Here is a 20,797-nt window from a genome sequence, read left to right as displayed (position 1 = left end):
TATTTTGCCGGTTTCATAACGGTCACACTGGCGGCCGGTGGTTATTGTTTTGCTGCAGATTTGTGTTTATTTCAATTTTTGTGTAATTTAATAATCAAACCATGAAAAGAAGAAGTCAAACACAGGCCAAAAAGGTTGTTGCGGTCACCAAAAATGGGAAAGAAAAGACTGGAGCGCTCACTATGGCCCAGCTCAGCTCTGATGTCATTTGGCAGGTTGGTACTCCACTAAATAAATCTGAATGTTAATTATAATCGTAATATAAATTATCCACAGCTGGCATCACAGTATTGGACGCCGGACACGAAGGCGAATCATTTGCCTTACAGTGCTAATATCATTGAGCGCATCTACAATGAGGAAATCGCCGGAGGCGGTGTTCACAGTGCGCGCCGAATTAACATGCTTGAATTTAGTCAGTACTTGGAGCAGTATCTGTGGCCAAATTATCAGCGGGATACCGCAACCCATGCCCACCTTATGTCTATTGTGATAATGGCCAACGAAAAGTTTCGGGAGCGTGTCGAAGTCTGGAATGTATTCGAGAAACTCCCGGATCAATATCCTGCATTTTTCCGCCACGTGCTGGAAAGCTGTTTGCCCGCCAAGAAGGCCAAGGAAGCGAACAGCTCGTTGAGGGAGCGAACGGCCTTGTTGATGTTTATAAATCACTGCTTCAACAGCATGGAGATCGATTTGTGCCGCGAACAAGCCAAGCGATTGGTTTCTCTGTCCATGTGGCACTGCCTACAGCCGGGTATGTAATTTTAGGATGTTTTTGACCATATTTAAGTTAACCAAAACTCTTTTCCTTACAGGTCGCCGCGAGCAAGAACTGCGAGAAGTTCCCGAGTGGCGAAAGTACTGGAAACGGCTGCTTAAAAAGGAAAAGGACAGCAAGCCGGAACTCGTCTGGGAAAGACATTTCATGCAGAACCTCATTATCGACTTCCTCCACATCCTCGAAAACATTCCCGCCGAGGGACAGGTGCCTTCTAACGTTGTTCATTACTGCGAGCGATTCCTGGAGTTTATAATTGACCTGGAGGCCCTTCTCCCAACACGTCGCTTCTTCAATACAGTTCTGGACGACTGTCACCTTATCGTGCGGGCTCTTCTGTCGCCTTTGGTTCGTCGTGAGGAAGGCAAATTGTTTGGGCAGGTATGTGTCAGACTTTTTTTAATTACTATCTCGTACAGCATAAATTAGTTAATTTTAAGTACAAATCTCAATGTTGGACATTGCTAAACTACAAAAACACTTAAATTATTGTGGACGGTGGCTCCCTCAGTAATCATTGCCATTCATGTAGTGCAGCTCATCACCCCAGTCGTTCGCCGACGGTGGTTCATTGTAGCAGCAGGTCTTCTTTAACAGAAAGGTCACATGTCGCTGGCGTAGCACACATATGTAGAGCAGTAGCGGTGATTGTAACGCATTAACCACAATGTGAGCATATAGCAAGCCTTCCAGTTGAAGCCAGGACATTATAAGAAACAGCCATGCTATCGACATTACTAACAGCATCAACGAAAACATGATGAAACTATAAAGATGGAAGATATTTAAAAATATTTTTATATGACCAATGTCTGTTGTAGATCAACTCACTTAGCTTTCAGTTTGTGCGCAATGCGGCCATAAACCGTCCGGCGGTTGATTAGCTTCCTGGTGGTCACATAGAAAAATATGTTCACCAAAATAGTGCAGGCAATTGGGGCAAAAAATATACAAATGCCTAGCCAGCCGATTGTCTCCTGTTCACCCACCATCTGCTCTTGCTTGTAAGAGTCTGCATCCAGGAAGAAATGTGCAAAGACGGCCAGTGCAGCCATCGTGGCCGTGCATCCCCAGGCATACGCGGAATAATAGCAGTATTTTCTGCCATCGGTGACTCGCAAGAAAACGTTTCTTGAACGAAAGGTTTTCCAAATGTAAAAACCAAAACTATTCAGCCAAAAGAAGGCTGCCAGGAGGCTGAAGCACATGATTATGTCCGCTACAATAAAGCTAACATGGCTGGTCAGCTCGGTAAAGATTCGGACCAGATCCGCTGCCTGGCTAACCATCAGGCAAATGGCTATCGTTGTCACAATGTTGCCCACCAGATCTCTGCTAAATGGATGCAAGATTAACGCATGAAGGGGATCGAATTCTGACCATTACTCACCTGAGTGTAGGAAGTATAAAATAGATAATGGCGATGATCAGCAGGATAATAAGTGAGATGCCGTGAAATATTGGATTTAAGATCTTTCGGAGCAAGAAGTTAGAGTCACTCCACTTTATCTCCTTGCGGGCCAGGCAGATCTTGGCGAAGAGAACATGCTCTTGTCCAGTACTTGAGGTCGCCTGCAAATTGGTACAATGATGATATTATTAATATATACAATTAAGTTGATTTGTGGTAATTCATACCCGATCAATGCAGTACAATCCTTTATCGTAATCGTGATATAATGGCTCGAGACTGCCAGCAATATCCTCCTCATAATCGGATTGTATTCCATGACTTTCAGCTTCCTCATTTTCTGCATTAGTATAATGCCTTAGCTTGCCATCTTCCAGTAGGACTAGCTTATCAGAGCTCTAGAAATTAAAATTTAGACGTTATAAGTATCTATGATAACTAAATAACAGTCCTAAGACTTACCCCAGTATAGTGGTATATGGGCCACATCTGCATGGATCCACAGTTGGGAATTCCGATGACGAATTTGAACTTAGTGGATATGTCTTTCTCCCCTCCATAGCTGGTGAACATCGGCTGAAAGTAGTCTGCAAATGGATTGGAAAGATATATAGAGAACACAGACCGTTAAGAATCATTAAAGCATTTCAAGTTCTCGCCGCCTTTGTTGGTCTTGTGGATCAGGGGAGCAGTCAGAATTTCCTTTCTCTCCTCCTCTATAAATATTTACGCTTCAAAGCAAAGAACTTGAGCACTGCAATGCAGTTTCATCAGCTGTTTTTCTGCAATTTTTTGCAATTTGTGCAGATTTGTTCTCCTCCAATTTTCACAGTTTGGATGCACTTTTGTTCCATTTATGCCATTGATATGTTAATCATCGCTGAGCACACGGAAATTAGATTGCATATGCTGATTATGTGCCGTGCTTTTATCTTGGGATTACTCAAATCCCTACAATTAAAATCCGATGAGATCAGTACAATGATTCAAATATTAGACTATAGTCTCATTTTTATGTGTCACCTATATGACCGATCCAAGGTTGTAAATTTCTAATGAGTTCTACCTAGCCGTCCTAGAATTTTTATTTAGTTGCTATGAGACGATTTGCTTTATTTCCCACAATTGTTTGCCAAACATTCAGCTAGCTTCTATATTTTTACTCTACGCTATATAAAATTAGTTCCAACAAAATGTTTTATAAAAAGAAGATAAATACTCGTAAATCAATTTGAGAGGAACAAAAGCAGCTATAGTACCTTGCTAATGGATTTTTCTGTTCATTTTATTTTCTAAAAGATGAAACTCCTGATTGGGAATCCCCCATCAAGTGGTTACTTAAAAGTTTAAACAGAAGCATGCCTCACAGCATAAATCATACTTCTCATCAGGATTGGGGCCACTCTCTGTTTGTGTTGAGAACTTGTTTTGGGGGAGTAAATGAATGAGTGGGGGTTGATGTTTGTAGCTGCTGGCTGCGTTCCACTGATCCACTGATAGCCAACAAATGGGCCATTTAATGTTGGGCATACATATGTTGCATGCCAGGAGGGAAAATCCATAAAGTTGAATGGCCAACCAACTTCAATGTGGTTGTTATGGTAACTTTACCGAGGGGCTAGGAGTTTTCCGCCTGACCAGCTGTTAGACTTACCCGATTCGTTGACCTGCTGGCACTCATTGTCCACGTGTATCTCGAACTTTTCGCAGCATTTGTTGACCAGCACTAAGTGAGGATCAGATGATATTCCCGACGGTGATCCCCCACTAGTGACATGACTGGCTACCGGTAATGGGTTTAAAATAAGGAATAAAAGGGGAAGTAGGCGAATCAGCAGAGCGGAGCAGCTGCATTTTTTTCCAAATTGCTTGGTTGCAAAATGCGCGCCAAGCGTTTTTACGAGCATCTTTTGCCCAGTAACACAGACACAGATACAGATACAAATACAAAGGTAAGCAGCCGTTGTCGTTGTTATTGCTTATATGGATCTGCGCTTGCTAAAAAATGCGTCATCAAGGTGCCGGCTGTGAGCCAAGATCATGACTTGCATGCCAGAATTCTAGTAAGGTGACACTTTTCTGAATTAAAACACACCCAAAATGACACTTCAGTCTGGGATTCAGGCTCGCATTCGGTTAATAAACAATGTGCGCTTTACTTCCTCTTTAAACACAATTCAATTCAAAATGGAAATTGAAGAAGAAACATCAACCGATTCGAAGCGACGACAAAAAGCGAATGACTCTCTGCCGCCTGCTCTTAACTTCTAGTCACTAAGGTTGCGAGAGAGTGGAGAGTTGCGAGAGTAGCGCTCAACCCCCACCAAAGCGCTACCTCTCGCACTGAAAACCAGACGGAACGCTATATTTAAGGCCCGACTATATGATACCTGCTAATCACTTTCCTGCCTAGAGGGCAGAAGGTTCAAATGTCTTTGCAGAAATTCGTACAATAACTTTATTATAATAAAGATAAGTAAAAAATAGGCTATTTATTTTTAAGAATATGATAATTTAAAAATTGATCCAAAATTTTCAGTCTAAACTGAACTGGCCTTATATACCCCATTATTCATCGAGGGTATAGAAAGTTGAAGCAGGGCTTTAAATGCACTCCCTCTCATTCTCTCGAGCCCTCTTCCTGCTCTCTTGTTTAAATTGAGCGACGGAAATTATCAATTGGAGCAAGTAGACGGTACAAGTAAAGCAGGAACCGGCAGTGTCTGCATGTTTGAGTATCCAGAGGCTTTGTTTGCTTCTATAGCGCTCTGTAGTGTTCTCCCTTCTCTTTCCACCATCAGGATGTGACTAGATTATGCGGTATGATAAGATGCAGCTGTATGCAATCCCCTAATGACGCGTGCCTTGTCATCACACTTGTCCTCTCGCACCTCCAAAAACACACAGATAGAAAGGGAGAAAAAGAAGCAGGAGTCTTTTGTAATGATTTATTTTAACAAAAAACTAGTCCTTCAGCTAACCTTCACCATATATTCGTATTGAACACACACGATTGTTTCGAGACTCAGGGATAGTCGCCCATTTCTCCTGAAAGGACTTCCGCTTTCCGCTCACCTGGCTCGTCTAATTAGCACTCCCGCTCACGCACACATAGTTAATTTTGACTTGTAAGACTGTGTGAGTGGTCTTGCTCAAACTGATGACGTATCAACCTTTTGGGGCAGACCAACCGGCTTGGCTGACATAGTATGTCTGTTTTTGAATACCTGTAGTGCAGCTTACATAAAAGAGAGAAAGAGAGTACGGTGCAAAGAGAATCTTATTTCTTGCGTGAGTTTGTAGAATTCACGACGGCAGGTAATACAACAAAAACACGTTCCATTCAAAACACGCATTTTGGGTATCAAACAGGAGCGGATCAACTGGCATGAGGGCCAGCAAATAATTTACTTTGGATTAAAATTTTCAAAAGGATTATTTAATAAATATTTTTATTATAATGAAGTAATGCAAATAATATTAAATTCCTATAAATGACTGTAGCATAAGTAACTTATTCATTCTATAAAACGTTTAAATCGCACACAACACAGCTTTTGGACATGCTTAAGTTTTACACCCGCTTTGAGATCAACGATGTCACCGGTAGTTCCCTCACAGATCATGACATGACCCAGCTGCACTATAAGAAGATCACCTCCCTGCAGCGAGCGGTGTTCGCCAAGTTTCCCAGCTTACGGGTCTTTGCCTTGTCTAATGTGGCCACAGTGGATAACCGAGAGTCACTGGAGCAACACTTTGGTGGACTGGATGGCAAGGGCCTCCTCCAGATAGCGACTTTTTTGAATCTGGTACCCGAGGAAGTGGTGGCACCCTTAGACTGGCACCGTGTGGACGAGCAGTTTCTTCGTGAACTTCTGATTACTCGCCACGAGCGACGATGCTCACAGCTAGAAGCCCTTAACGAAATGCCCCTATATCCCACTGAGCACATCATTTGGGACGAGAACTTGGTACCCTCGGAATATTATACCGGTGAGAGCTGTCTGGCACTGCCCAAGCTTAACCTACAGTTCCTCACACTCCACGATTATCTGCTGCGAAACTTTAATCTTTTCCGCTTGGAATCCACTTATGAGATCCGGCAGGACATTGAGGATGCCGTGAGTCGCATGTTGCCCTGGCAGTCAGAAGATGGCGACGTTGTCTTTGGAGGCTGGGCAAGAATGGCCTTACCCATTGCTAGCTTTGCAGTAGTCGAAGTGGCCAAACCCCACCTTGGCGAAAAAAAACCATCGAGGGTGCGTGCAGATGTTGGAGTCACACTTTCCGTGAGGCGAGAGATCAAGGCGGAATGGGAGAACCTTCGCAAACATGATGTTTGCTTTTTGATAACTGTAAAGCCAACTCAACCATATGGCACTAAATACAAGCACCGGGAACCATTCATACCCCAGGTGGGTTTGGTCAGTGTCCGAGGTTGCGAGGTGGAGGGCATGCTGGATGCCAATGGGCGAGTCATAGAAGATGGACCTGAACCAAGGCCACAGCTGCCAGGTGAGCAGCGTTGCTATCGCGTCTGGCTGGACTCTAACCAGTACCGTCTGGATATGGATGATCTTCAGGAGGTTAGTTCCCAACGTATGCAATAGAAATCTCTATTTATTGCCTTTTTATTGTAGGGTGCCGACGATGTCTACGAAAGTTTCAACATCCTGATGCGCCGAAAGCCTAAAGAAAATAACTTCAAGGCCGTTTTGGAAACCATTCGTCACCTTATGAATACAGAATGCGTGGTTCCACCTTGGCTCCACGACATTCTTTTAGGTTATGGTGATCCGGGAGCCGCCCATTATAGTAACATGACTAACCAGGAGCGTAGTCTAGAGTTCAACGATACCTTCTTGGACTACAAGCATCTGGTGGAAAGTTTTCCAAACTATGATTTGAAATGTGAGGTGCCAGAAGAAGAAAGGATACCTCCTTATCGCCTAATATTTGAGGATGTGGCTATCCATAAGGAAAGCGATGAGGAGGAGGTTGAAGAAAAAGTTGAGCCTGAATTAACCAAATCCATTTCGGTGCAGCCATACAAATATGAGGCCAGAGGCCCATATCCCAGCGATAAGCCTAAGCAGTGAGTAAAGGAATTCAATTTGTTAAATTTTTTAACCCTTATCACCCATTCTTTTTAGGAACTCAATCCGCTTTACACCCACTCAAGTCGAAGCCATTCGTGCTGGTATGCAGCCGGGATTGACACTGGTGGTTGGTCCCCCTGGTACCGGTAAAACTGATGTAGCCGTGCAAATCATATCGAATATTTATCACAATCACCCCAACCAGCGCACCTTGATTGTAACCCACTCCAATCAGGCGCTTAACCAGTTGTTCGAAAAGATCATGGCATTGGATATCGATGAGCGGCATTTGCTGCGTCTGGGTCATGGCGAGGAGGCTCTGGAGACCGAGAAAGACTACAGTCGCTATGGACGTGTCAATTATGTATTGGCTAAGCGCATGGATCTTCTTAACCAAGTGCAGAAGCTGCAGGAGGCCCTTGGTGTGGGTGGTGACAATGCTTACACCTGTGAGACCGCCGGTTACTTTTACCTGTACAATGTGATGGCGAGATGGGAGAAGTTCGAAAATCAGATGGGCGTGCATAGGGAGGAGACGGATATAGAGAAACTGAGAGTTGTATTTGAGAAGAAATTTCCTTTTAGCAAATTCTTTGCCGATGCTCCGCAGCCATTGTTTAAGGGTGCCAGCTATGAGGAACTTATGGATACAGCCTGCTCTAATTTCCGATACATCTCGGACATTTTCACCGAACTGGAGGAATTCCGTGCTTTTGAACTGCTGCGCACAGGTCTAGATCGATCCAAATATTTGCTTGTTAAAGAGGCAAAGATTATTGCTATGACTTGTACACATGCGGCACTAAAACGTAAAGAGCTGGTAAATCTTGGTTTCCGATATGACAATATCCTTATGGAAGAGTCAGCACAGATTCTGGAGATCGAGACCTTTATTCCTCTATTACTTCAAAATCCGCTGGATGGATTGAATCGGTTAAAACGTTGGATCATGATCGGAGATCACCATCAGTTGCCTCCCGTAATCAAGAATATGGCCTTCCAAAAGTACTCCAACATGGAACAAAGTCTGTTCACCAGGTTGGTTCGCCTGGGAGTGCCTACTGTAGATCTTGATGGACAAGGTCGTGCTCGAGCCAGTATCTGCTCACTGTACAAGTGGCGCTACAAGAAGTTGGAGGATCTGCAGCACATCTTTGAGCGGGATGAGTACAAAAAGGCTAATCCTGGCTTTGCCTACGACTACCAGCTCATCAATGTTGAGGATTACAAGGGAGTGGGCGAAAGTGAACCCAATCCCTACTTCTATCAGGTGAGATGCGTTTTCTTAATTTTTGGAACTCAAGATAGTTCCCGATCTAAACAATTTGTTGTACCCACAGAATCTTGCTGAAGCGGAGTATGTTGTTGCCGTCTATATGTACATGCGTCTGCTCGGCTACCCCGCGGAGAAGATTTCTATATTGACTACCTACAACGGTCAGAAGCATCTTATCCGCGACGTTATCAACGCCCGCTGTGGCAACAATCCGCTCATCGGTTGGCCGCACAAGATCACTACTGTGGATAAGTACCAGGGCCAGCAGAACGACTACATTCTCATCTCTCTAGTGCGAACCAAGGCGGTGGGACATATACGGGATGTGAGACGTCTGGTTGTGGCAATGAGTCGAGCACGTCTTGGTCTATATGTTTTTGGCAGGGTCTCCCTGTTTAAGAACTGTTTAGAGCTTCAGCAGACATTTAATCTAGTAAGTAAAATTTGACATATTTTAGGATTCAAACGTTTTTAATCCCATTTTCATGCAGCTTACACAGCGATCTCTGAAGTTGAGTCTGGTACCCGAGGATACGTATCCTACGGATCGTTTGGCCAGCGCTGATGTGGCCAGTGATACTATAAAAACAATAGAAAACATGTCAGTAATGGCTCAATTTGTATACGAGCGGTATATGGCCAAAATGGAGGAACTCAAGGACACTCTGCCCACCGAAGAGGAGTTGCAAGCCATGCGCAACCGGTTCCTTCAAGAAGACGATGATAATGTTCCAGAAGAAACTTCCGAGGAGCCACCGGAAAAACGAGCAGCTAAGGAAGAGCCACTGCCTAAGAAAAAAACAACAGAAGCCTTTAAGCCTACCCCAATTCTCAATGAGATAAACGTAGACGAATCAGAGATGGATCAAAGGGAGCAAGTTGAAAAGGAAACTACTGAAACTTCAGAATCTGCTCCGACTGAAGAGTCTTAGCTGCAGATTAATTGCTCAAATAATTTAATCTTAATAAGTTCCAACAAAGTTAAAGTGACAAATGCAAAACGCATAGACCACACACCATACATATTTTTCTACTTCTTGGGTGCGGTTATACCCTCCAGCTGTGCCTTCAGCTGGGCGTTGGTCTTCTTTAAGAAAGTGATCTCCTCGGTGAACTTCTTTTCCTCGGACGCTCTCAATTCGGCATTGCGCCGTTCGGCCTGCTCCTGCTTTAGCTTCATGTCTGCGATGATCTCCTCAAGTGCCTCTTTGTCGAGTTCCAAAGTCTTCACCCGGTCACGCAGCATTTCCTTTTCCTCGTGTGCCTGCAAGGCTTTGCGCATTCCGAAAGCCACGGAACTGCAGTATAATGTTTCATAGGCCTCCATTGACATGGCAATCTCATCGCGGATACGCAGAAGCAGTAGGCCGCGCTCCGAACAGTTGATGGTCACCTGACGAATGATCTCGTCTGAGGGAAGAGCGTGTTAGGAAGATTTGGAAAATAAGAAAAGACTGGTCTTACCAAAACACTGTGAGTAGAGCTCGCGGCGCACAGGGCAGATGCCCGTTTCGCGAGCCTGGGTCTGCTGCAGCCTAGTATCCAGCATTTCCTGCAGATTTATTACATCTTGACGTGTTGCTGGAGTACTGGACACGGACTGCTGCCACAACTGTCCATCCTCTTCCCAGCAGCGAGGTGGAAGAATAGAATTTAGTATCTCCTCGGTTTCCTTTTTCGAATCTAACAAAGCGCCCGCAGTTTGGGGCCTTTTCATCTCAATCTCCGTCAACGGAGCGCCACCCTTCTTGTCCGGGTGCTTAACCACTAGCACCGGGTTGTTGTACCGCACCAGGGTCTGGAACTGACCCACACTGGTTATATCTAACTCCTCCATTTCGACGGTCCTTGCCTCTTTCAATTTAAAACTCAAAAAATATGTATATTTAATTTAAACTTGTGTGTGCTTTGGGAATTCGTTAGGTTTGTTCAGCGATTTTGTTGATTGGAAAATCAGAAATGCCTGCGCTGTGAAAAATCCTGGGGGGTTTGAGTTTGTTATTCTCCCTGCACCGGCTAGCAACCTTCCGGCACTCAGCAACGCCTCATATAGTTGTTTGGGGATAGCCTCCCTTAGTTGCAAATATCGACAGGTGAGAAAAATCCACAGACGTATCAAAAGACTTCCTCTAGGTCGTCCAGAATATTAAAAACCAAATTACTTATTTGTATAATATGTTTAATGTAAATGCAAACATAAATGAGTTTCTGGCTCTGTCCGTGAGGATTCGAACAGGGGTCAAAAGTAACTTAGTTCGTTGCACGTTTCCAATTCTCTCCAACTTAACATATGAACTTATGAGTATGAGCAAGTTTGGCTAATTAAACTAAGATCTAAGTAACTAAATGTTAGCGACAAAACTAAACATAGTACGGAATTGGAAGAGCAAATAATTTAGTCTTTTTCAGTGATACAACTTAGGCTGTAGACGCATTTGGTCGCCATTAAAACTAATATCGCGGAAGTATTCGATTGGACTGAATTCTGTAGATGCAGATGTAGATGTACATTAGTAACTCTTACATATTCATATCGTTTCATTACGGCTAGACATTGTCAATATATAATAGTACATATATATTATTGTCATTATTTATGCGGGAGAATTTCCTCTATGGGTTCTTGTAGTTCTGTTTTTAGCTCCTGGCTCTCTAACCTGGTTACTTGAGTTCTAGATAAACGCTGGCTTACCAGATACAACTACGCTATGTATATAAGTAATTATATGTGCTATGTACGTGTCTAGTATATTGTTGGTGTTAACACAACGGCGAACTCAAAGATGCAACAGAACAGATTCGGTTGAACTAAACCACGGCAAGGGCTTGTCTATTACACAGATACACAGGCTACTACATAATTTACACATCTTTTTGGGCAGCAGCTCCCAGCGAGGCTTAGATCAGCTCGGCCACAGCATCATCTCCATCCCGGATGGGTGCCTGGAAAGTGGATCCTGTGAACTCGTACAGCTAATATCGAGAAAAAGGCATTGTTAGTTTTATTCTTTATTTTTGTGCTCTTATTTTCTTACCGATGGCGCCCGATTGTTTCGCAACGTGGCATAATCCGCGAACTCATTCATGTGCGGATCAACGCGGGCTAGTAACAAGCCAGCACCACCTATACCTCCAGCGCTAGCGCCTCCCCCGCTGCGCATCGATCCACCACCGGCACCTCCGCTACCAGTAATGCGATTTTGATTATTACGCGGCTGAATGGTGGCATATGTATTATCCACCGATTGACCCACATGATGGACCTGCTCAAGCGAGCTGCGATGGTCCAAGTGACCTTGCGTCTCAGAGTTCGAGATGTGATCGGGCTCTGAGAAGACCTGCATGGTCAGCTCCTGTTCCTCATAAAGTTTCAGTTTTCTGAGGGAAAAAATATAAATAAAAATCAAAAATAAAAATCCACTCTCTAGTCCTAGTGACACTTACTGTTCTATCCATAGCGGATTTTCGGTAGTGTTGAGGTCCTCGATTATCTGTTTTTTAATCAGGGCCTCCTTACGACGCGTCTCTACAGGAACAGACAGATTCCAGTGCTTCAGACAACAGCACAGGACAATAAAACTAATAACGCCTACAAAAAGGACGATGACCAGGGCTACTAGTCCAGCCACAGCTAAATCAAACTCATCCTGCACAATGGCTATGTAGGCGGGAACCACATTCTCAATAGCAAAGCCAGCATAGTAATCCTAAACAAAAACATAATTAATCAGAATAAAAAATGATTGAGATTTAAAGAACCCACCTTCAGATAATCGTAGTTCCTATCGATATCCTTGAGAATCTCATCGACTGGAGCAATCTGCTGGGTCTGAGGGTCCACAGCATGGAAGTACAGATCACACCAGTCCATACGGATGCGACCAATCGAGTCCAAATGGAATCGAATCTCATCCACGATAATGCGATGCTGGGTGGCATTGCGTAACTCTGCAATGATCTCCTCTTGCTCCTGATAAACTTCTTCTGGCGGACGGGATAAAATTACTCGCACCAATTGAGTGCCATCAAAGACCCAGATCTAGATGACATCAATAAATAAATAATGTAAACTTGTTAAAAAAACTATTTATCTATCACTTACATTAACTTTAGTGCTAGCTGATCGCTGAGGTTGCTCTACTTCCCTAGCCACAATCTCAAGTTCGAAACGGTCTTGGTTGTACTCGGCCATGATCGTGTTTGCTGAGATGCGTCCATCTTGTGAAATGGCAAACGGGCTGGGAACAATCGAGCCAGTAGCTTTGGTGGCTCCAAATTTATACAAATTTGAGGCGACGATCATAAACTCAATCTTGGCATTCTTGCCCTGATCCGCATCTGTAGCATTTACCAGAGTTATAGCTGCGCCCATCTTGGCATTCGCATTTACACCGGCATAGTAGATGGGCTTCTCAAACACTGGAGGATTATCATTCACATCCAACACTGTGATCGCTACCTTGGCGACTGTGTTATCCCGATTTAGTGTCTTGATGGAGAATGCGGCGCGTTCCTCTTCTGAGATATGCAGATCCGCTTTGATGCTGGCAAGGATGTACAAAGTGTAAACATCCGTTTCTTCGCGATCAAGACTCTTGTTTGTGTAAATGTCACCCTTCAGCTTGTCAACATAGAAGGCACCATCTTCATTGCCCAAAAGCATATAGTAGAATATATCCCTGTTATGCTTGCTCCTTGAAGCCGCTTGAATGTGTCCAATTTTCACATCACGACCGCTGTTCTCGTTGATTGACACCTTATAAGGATTGGAGGCATCGGGGAACTCTGGACGGTTTTCGTTGGCATCCACAATGCTGACGCTAAGAAGGCGTAGCGATTCAAACGGAGGGTTACCTGCGTCTCGGGCCACCAGGATGATATCGTAGCTAATAATGGGATTACAAATTATGAAAAACTTCCTTGCAAAAAGGTAATTAACTTACTTAGCTCGGTTTTTGCGGTTCAGCTGCGTCCTGGCTCGCAATTCACCTGTCACCTCATCGATCTTAAACTCCCCGGTCTGCTGCTCATTTCGGTTATTCACTTGAAGGTGGTAACTGATCTTGCCGTTCTCTTCCGTATCATTATCCATTGCTTTAACGGTGAGCAGTAGATAATCCGGCTGTACTATATCACCAGGTATCTCAATGGTGGCATTGGATAGTGCGGGTATAACAAACTCCGGCTTGTGGCGGTTAACCCTAAGCACTGTGATAATCGCTTTGGCTGTGCTCTCCATGGTGCCCGATCCCTGGGTATCACGTGCCGAAATAGTCAACTCGTAGGCTCCATGTTTCCCAGATAAACTCTGCGCTGGATATACAATGCCCGACTGGGCGTCAAGCTTGAAAAGAGCCATCTCGTTGCCAGCCGTGATGATATAGCGTACATCGCCATACAGACCCTCATCCTGGTCAATGGCTTGCACTTGGAGAAGGGCGGCAGGTGGCTGATAGGCGGCATTTTCTGCCACTGTGGAGTTATAGATATCTCGCGTAAAAACAGGAGCATTATCATTTACATCCAAGATATTAATGTGGATCTGTAATTTAAAATATAGAATTATAATTATAAAGATTAGTTGGTAAGTAGATTAGTTGGAGTAGATTACTACTCACCGTTGCCGTGGCCGATTTCTGAACAGCGGCGGGAGCCTTATCCTGGGCCACAACCGATAGTGTGAGCTCCTTGATCTGCTCCCGATCTAGAATCGAAGAGTTGGCTACCATTACGTTGCCAGTATAGGCATCAATGCTAAAGTATTTGTTATTCTCCCCAATTAATGTGTATGTGATCTCTCCAAAGACGCCCACATCTCCATCTTGTGCCTCGACTTTTCCCGCCACCGTTCCTCGAGGTGAGTTCTCCGTGACATTGAAGTAATAATCAGATTGAGAGAACTTAGGGTCATTATCATTTAGGTTTATAATATCCACCACCACATCAGCGGTGGCTGTCAAGGCGGGCACCCCCGTGTCACTAACAGTGACTTGGAATTTGACTTCCTTAACTGCTTCGTAATCAAGTCGGGCAATTGTGTAGATAACTCCGCTGGTCTGATTTATGGCAAAATAGTCGTTGGCACTAATATTAAATTCTCCAATACTAGAATCCTCGTCGGTGGCCTGAAGAGTGGTCAGCACGGTGCCCACAGGTTGCTCCTCTACCATCTGCAGCTTGATCTGCGGCTGTTCTACACTCCATGGTGCATTAAAGCGCTGTGAAAAAATAAATTCGTTTTTATCTATGGCTTTGAAAACAATGTCAAAATTATGCTAGTTAAGATTATTTTCTAATTATTCCCTTAAACTAACCAAAAAATGCTCAATGAGCTCTCGTATTCTAAGTCAAGACTGCTATTCATCAATACCTTTGCCATATTACTTAATGCCACTTATTTGAATGTGTATCGCTTATATGCAGACTTGAACAATGTTAAGGAAGGCGTTGATGGTTCCAATGAGGAGATATGGATCAGGGAGATCTTCACATTCCTCATCAGTGGCCTTATTGTGGTCCGCTTTCTCCTGTGCTTTTTAGGATTGGCTTCAAACATTGTGGCTATGTGAGTGACTTAAAGAGCTTTCCCTATTTTACGCTTTTTACTCTTTCTTAGATATCCCATTCTAACCAACACCCAAGCAGAGATGCTAATGCCCACTATCATTGTGCAGGCCATTGACAATGTCATCCTAAATCTCTACGAAATTATTTTGGGCTACGGCAGTTTATGCTATCTGTATCCTGAAAGTACGTCCGTTTTCATTTTCTTTCTTTTTAAAATGTCAGTGAAAATTGCCTGCAGCATCTCTGTATTGTAGGTATATCCTAAATCTTTTTTGGAAATATTTTATAATTTCTTAATCGAAGGAATATTTATTCGGATCAACACAATCACTTGGTTAATTTAGTTTCTTTTAATGAGGAAACACACAGCTTGGAACCAGACAGTGTAGATGAAGTTGAATTGACCAACCAAAACTTGGATGCTTCCTAGCTATACTTAGCTCAGAATAGGATTTCTAGACTTTCCAAATTGATCTTTTTTCAAGGAATATATAAAATAATATACTGAATATTTTACTCACTGGTGGATTTTTGTTGACATCAATAATCTGTATGATTAGCAAACCTCGACCCTAAAAAGTAAGATAGTAAAATTATATTTTTAAATCATTTTAAATATTTTTTAATATAAATACCTGCTGGACATTGGGTGCTGTGCTGTCCGTAACCAGAACATTGATCCGCATCACGGCAAACAGATTGCGATCCAACTGCTTGTTAACTGAAACCTTTCCATTTCTGGCAATCTTAAAGTACTCCTTGAACTGATCGTCATGCGCTAGCTCCTTGCCCTCTTTATCAATAGCTGTTATATCATCAGTGCCGGCAAACTCCAAGGCATTATGGCTGGCCACATCGGGATCGAGGGCAATTAAAGTGTATACCAGTTGGTCAGGAGGAGCATCCGCTCGGACTTCTGCATGCTGAGTGGCCGGTACAAAGTAGGGATCTTTGTCATTACTGTTCTGGACGTTTATCGTCAGTGTAGCGGTTCCAGTAAGACTAGGAGTTCCCAGATCGGAGGCCTGAACCTGCAGCTGATAGGTGTTGCGTCGATCAAAGTCCAGTTTCCGGGAGACAAACACTTCACCGGTACGCTCATCGATTCCAAAGTCATCGAAGCTACCCTGCTGGATACGGTAACGTAGCTCGGCATTCTTGCCGGTGTCCAAATCAGTGGCATGCACCCTTTCCACACTCGTTCCAATTTCAGAATTTTCCTCGACAACGGCACTGTAGCTCTGACTCTCAAAATTGGGAACGTGGTTATTGACATCCCGCACTGTTATGTTTACTCCACAGTGCGCTGAGAAAAGTCCATCATTGGCCTCCACAGTAAAGATGAGCTGATCGCTATTCAAATTGGTCACATCCAGAGTGGCATTAGGTCGGATGGTAATTTGACCAGTCTCTCGATCAATATCGAAGATTCCCTCAACCTGTTCGGAACCCCTGATCCTGTAGCTAATTCTGGACATGGTGTCTGCATCTCTGGCCTTGACAATCAGCGGGGAATCAAAAACCACGGCTCCTTCATCCACACTAGCCCTGTACAAAGGACTTTCACAGATGGGCGGTGAATCGTTGGCATCAGTTACTGAAATCCGGAGAGACACAACAGATGCCGAACCACGCCCATTGTCGTCGGTGGCCTAAAAAATTATGAAATATATAAAATAGATTTATCTATGGATTTGTTAAAATTCACATAATGGCCTCTTAATTCGACATTATGCTTATCAAAATAAATTATTTATGGTTAAATGTCTAAATTTAATGTATGCAAATACATTTTATTTAGTATCCTGTAGCTGTCAATGAATTTCACATCCCTAGACGGGATTATGAATAATAATTGTTTACGTTATTAATTTATTCAGCAAGTTATCATACATAATTGGCTGGGCTCTAAAATGCAGAGTTTTATGTAAATATAAAGTCAATAATTATGAGCTAAATTAAAATCATGTTTATCTAACATTTACCTATGGAATTAACTTAAAACTTATTAAAATCATTTTAAAATATACGTTTTATATATTAACAAAACATCATTGTTTTAAATCAGTTCTAAGTTGCTCAAAATCTAGATGCTAGTCATCAAGATGCAGGTCGGAATTTTAATCCATTTTCGTTATTTATATTCCCCATGTTAGTAAAGGATCTGATGGCTACACGAGGCATATCCCACATGGTTCCCACACCAAGTTACGCACATAAAAACCTTGCCACCCGCACACGAAGATTGAGACAGTCACTCACCTTGTATGACAAGAAGTACGTGGTCTCCGATTCGTAGTCCAGACACGTCTGCGGTGCCTTGTAGTCATTAGCAGTCGCTGCGGGAACTCCAGATGGAGCTGCGTGTGCAACTGGAGCTGATAGTGGAACCGACGAGGCCTGCTCTTCTGGCGCCTGGGTGATTAACGTATACTGGACGGTGGGCTCGGTGCCAATCTCTCTGGGTGCCATATCCATCGATAGCATTTCCAGGTTCTCCTCCATCTCCTCCTCTTGCAGATCACGTCGCTTCGCGTCTGCTGCTCTCCCCTTCGCCATGACAATTGGCCAAGCTAATAACACCTGTCTGCTCGTTGACATGGAAAAGTTCGGCTCCGGTTCCCGAAAGGCTGTAGCGAATGCCGGAATCACCATAACTTCCAGAGTCCACATCCCTGGCTGTAATAGTGGCGATGTACTGACCCGGAAGTGCTGCCTCCGAAACGGATGCAGAGTAGCTCTCCTGTTCGAAAACCGGCTTATTGTCGTTGGCATCTAAAACGCTGACCGTAATCGTTGCCGTGGATGAGAGCCGTGGATTGGTGTCTGTCTCCTCGGCCACCACCAGTACAATGAACTTGCGCTGGTTGGGGTTCTCGTAGTCCAGAGTACCGTTTGCCACACGAATATTGACCTGTGAGTAGCCGGTTACCAGCTTGGGTTCCACATCGAATACTCCGGATACGTCATCCAAGCGGAGAGAAAACTTTGAATTGATGCCTACATCAGCATCACTAACACTCATGTCCAGGGCGAGTGGTGTGCCAGGGGGAGTGTTCTCTAAGAGGGACACAGAGTACTCCTTGCGATTGAAGACCGGAGGAGAGTCATTTACATCCCTAATGGTCACCGTTGCCTTGGCCGTAGCAGATGTCAGGGGATCATCGCTGGGAACTCCGTTCACAAGCTCTCGGGCACGAATCACCAAGGAGATAATGCCCGTAGAATCCTCTAAAGCTTCTCGATCTAATGGTTTGGCTGTACGCAGTTCCCCAGACTGGGCATCCAGCAGGAAATAGTCATTGGGATCTGTTAGGAACAACACATTAATATTGACGTTATTGCTAAGTTTGTAAATTGACTTACTTGTCCTCAGATCATAGACAATCTTTCTCGGTTCCCCAGTGTCGCCATCACGGGCATGAACCGTAAGAACCAAGGTGTTAATGGGACTGTCCTCATCAATAACCGTTGAGAGGGAGCCCTGAAATACGGGCGGCTTGTCCTGCACATCCTTCACCCTCGCCTCGAAAGTGGTTTGGGTCTTGTGTGGCCCATCAGTGGCTTCGATTTGGAAGTGGTAAACCATCCGTTGGTTGTAATTAAGGGTATCATTGAGCACAACAGCTGCCTCCAGAACGGTGGCTTCTCGTTTGAGAACATGGAGACGGAATCTTTTTGGGATTTCAAATAATTAGTTAGTTTTTTTATAATTTTTTAATGAATTCTAAGAAAGATACTTACTTGCTGCAGGCTTCAGGACTTTGCTGCTGGGGCAAACACTTTATATCGAGACTGTCGCCAGCTATATCCCTATCCTTGACAAGAATCTTATCAAAGATAGTGGTTCCCACTTTAGCATCCTCATTTACATCGGCTTCATAGGGAGTCTTCAGAAGAATTAATGATTATAAGGTTAAAAGTAGAATTTTAATTAAGAACTTACATTCTGAAACTCTGGTGCATTATCGTTCAGATCAAGGATGATAAAAGTAATTGGTACTTCGACTACATTATCCCGCTCCGATTCTCCCTCAGGATCTACACGATCCCTTATAGAGACTAGAAACTTCAGTGTATCCTTCTCCTCGCGATCCAATGGTTTTATCAGCGTAATATTTCCCGATACCGGGTCTACGCTAAAGTGATCAGCACCGATAGCTCCGTAGGTCACATTACTTCCCTCCGGATCATAGGCTTCCAGTCGGAAAACTACGGTTCCCACAGTCACATTCTCGTAAAGGATAATGTTATTCAGGGTCTGCGTGAATACTGGCGGCAGATTTGTCTCTCCTGGTTAAGAAAGTAGAAACAACATTAAAAATAATTCCTTCAAGTTTCATTCTGTTCGACATACCCTTGGCCAGGCTAAGGCCCAGGCAGATCATCAACAGCCCCAGAGCGGGCTTCATTTTGGGGCCTGCAAAGAATAAACAAAATAAACGTAAATTGTTTGTTTAAGTTTGTATTGCAGGAAAAATTCGATCCAATAAGCTTAAACCAACAGATTTGTCAGACAATTCGGAGACAAACGAACAACATAGTCGAAGTGTTTAATGCTCTGATGAAAGGTAAAAATATTCTTTTATAATTAATTTTACATTTTTAGAAATACACAATTTGGGACTTAAAAGGTGACCTACTCTACTAAAAGAATTTAAAAAAACATCACTCCAAATTTACACTCCAGAGGAAGTACCCTCAGTAAATATTAAAATCCTGTTAACATAATTCAGGGTGTTGTATATTGTTATTAGATTTTTTTTTTTTGGGGTTTTATGCTTGTTTTTGTTTTTCGTCATTTGGTGGGATAAACAAACAATAAAGATAAATTAAATTTCATTTCGTGCTGAAAATTCAATTAGCTGACAATGCACACAGGGCAGTGAGAGCGTGACAACGATGATGCGGATGATGGTGGTGATGGTGATGGTGGGACTACTGATGATGATGGCTATAACAACATAACGTTGTTGATGACAACCAGCAACAGGAACAACAACAAAAAGAGCCAACAAGCAACATTGTGGCAAATTGTGCACTTTAACTGCGGGCTGGAGGGGGCATAAATAAGAGGGGATACGAGGGTGCGGAGCAAGAGAATCGCCGAAGGCGCCAACATTCCTGTTGCGTCCGTCCATTTGTCCGGCACGCACCACCTAACCGAGAACCAGCATTGTGAGCCCGTGGACCAGAGGCGCACATATCTGGCAACCAGCAGATGGGCCAGCCAGGCGATGACCACACAAACGGGCGAAGGAACAGGAGTACACTCGGGAGAAAACTGAGTAATTTTAATTTAGTTTTTGAATTATCAAAATATAAAAGAGCAGTAAATGTCTTACATAAAAATTGATTATTGGTTAGTGGAAAACTTCTTGTTAAGTTTCTTCTAACATTGTTAAAGAATTTTTACCTAAATCCATATGTATGACTTATTTTCCAAACTTTTCTTCCAGTGCATTAGCAAGAGTAGGAGAAAACATGAGCGAGAACCAAAACCAGGCAGAGCCAATTAGTTATGCATAAAAGCTCGACTAAATATTTTCAGTTAGGACCATGTTTTGTGTGGGTTTATTTGCTTACAACACTGGCCAAGAGCCTAAATGGTCAGCACGAGCACAAGCACACACACACTCACACACATACACACACCTCCA

The 20,797-nt window shown here is 43.5% G+C and overlaps 5 protein-coding genes across 6 annotated transcripts in view; 2 read left to right on the top strand and 3 right to left on the bottom strand.

Annotated features, from left to right (window-relative positions):
• The first annotated feature begins 31 nt into the window (after positions 1-31).
• On the top strand, positions 32-9,589 carry LOC108116346 (RNA helicase aquarius). The gene is made up of 8 exons (XM_017228161.2): positions 32-215; positions 277-757; positions 819-1,162; positions 5,747-6,781; positions 6,836-7,290; positions 7,349-8,564; positions 8,635-9,003; positions 9,062-9,589. The coding sequence occupies exons 1-8, from the start codon at positions 102-104 to the stop codon at positions 9,500-9,502; spliced, it is 4,455 nt and encodes a 1,484-aa protein (XP_017083650.2). The 5' UTR covers positions 32-101; the 3' UTR covers positions 9,503-9,589.
• Positions 1,156-4,456, bottom strand: LOC108116350 (probable G-protein coupled receptor Mth-like 5). 2 transcript variants are annotated; one of them, XM_041818768.1, is made up of 6 exons: positions 3,847-4,456; positions 2,655-2,779; positions 2,420-2,590; positions 2,172-2,353; positions 1,613-2,116; positions 1,156-1,547 (listed from the first exon to the last, which is right to left on the bottom strand). In XM_041818768.1, the coding sequence occupies exons 1-6, from the start codon at positions 4,097-4,099 to the stop codon at positions 1,289-1,291; spliced, it is 1,494 nt and encodes a 497-aa protein (XP_041674702.1). In that variant the 5' UTR covers positions 4,100-4,456; the 3' UTR covers positions 1,156-1,288. The 2 variants fall into 2 exon arrangements, with proteins under 2 accessions (XP_041674702.1, XP_041674703.1); XM_041818769.1 differs by having other exon boundaries at positions 1,613-2,113; positions 3,847-4,452.
• Positions 9,472-10,661, bottom strand: LOC108116347 (putative inner dynein arm light chain, axonemal). The gene is made up of 2 exons (XM_017228162.2): positions 10,035-10,661; positions 9,472-9,980 (listed from the first exon to the last, which is right to left on the bottom strand). The coding sequence occupies exons 1-2, from the start codon at positions 10,405-10,407 to the stop codon at positions 9,601-9,603; spliced, it is 753 nt and encodes a 250-aa protein (XP_017083651.1). The 5' UTR covers positions 10,408-10,661; the 3' UTR covers positions 9,472-9,600.
• Positions 10,662-10,732: 71 nt separating this feature from the next.
• Positions 10,733-20,797, bottom strand: part of LOC108116345 (cadherin-87A) — a 58,704-nt gene continuing 48,639 nt past the window's right edge. The window contains 15 exon segments of the mRNA XM_017228159.2: positions 10,733-11,543; positions 11,606-11,948; positions 12,015-12,277; positions 12,334-12,609; positions 12,673-13,456; positions 13,514-14,112; positions 14,189-14,788; positions 15,659-15,709; positions 15,773-16,789; positions 17,400-17,666; positions 17,668-18,446; positions 18,504-18,811; positions 18,882-19,027; positions 19,084-19,430; positions 19,495-19,557. Coding sequence (XP_017083648.2) covers positions 11,469-11,543; positions 11,606-11,948; positions 12,015-12,277; positions 12,334-12,609; positions 12,673-13,456; positions 13,514-14,112; positions 14,189-14,788; positions 15,659-15,709; positions 15,773-16,789; positions 17,400-17,666; positions 17,668-18,446; positions 18,504-18,811; positions 18,882-19,027; positions 19,084-19,430; positions 19,495-19,549 — 5,910 coding nt within the window. The 5' untranslated portion in view covers positions 19,550-19,557 and the 3' untranslated portion in view covers positions 10,733-11,468.
• On the top strand, positions 14,838-15,925 carry LOC108116349. Its single transcript, XM_017228163.2, has 4 exons — positions 14,838-15,135; positions 15,187-15,387; positions 15,441-15,716; positions 15,809-15,925. Exons 1-3 carry the CDS (start codon positions 14,891-14,893, stop codon positions 15,565-15,567), a joined length of 573 nt encoding a protein of 190 aa, XP_017083652.2. The 5' UTR covers positions 14,838-14,890; the 3' UTR covers positions 15,568-15,716; positions 15,809-15,925.

Source organism: Drosophila eugracilis, unplaced genomic scaffold (genome assembly GCF_018153835.1).
Source record: "Drosophila eugracilis isolate 14026-0451.02 unplaced genomic scaffold, ASM1815383v1 contig_367, whole genome shotgun sequence".
NCBI lineage: Eukaryota > Metazoa > Arthropoda > Insecta > Diptera > Drosophilidae > Drosophila > Drosophila eugracilis.
This window is presented reverse-complemented; position numbering and strand designations above follow the sequence as displayed.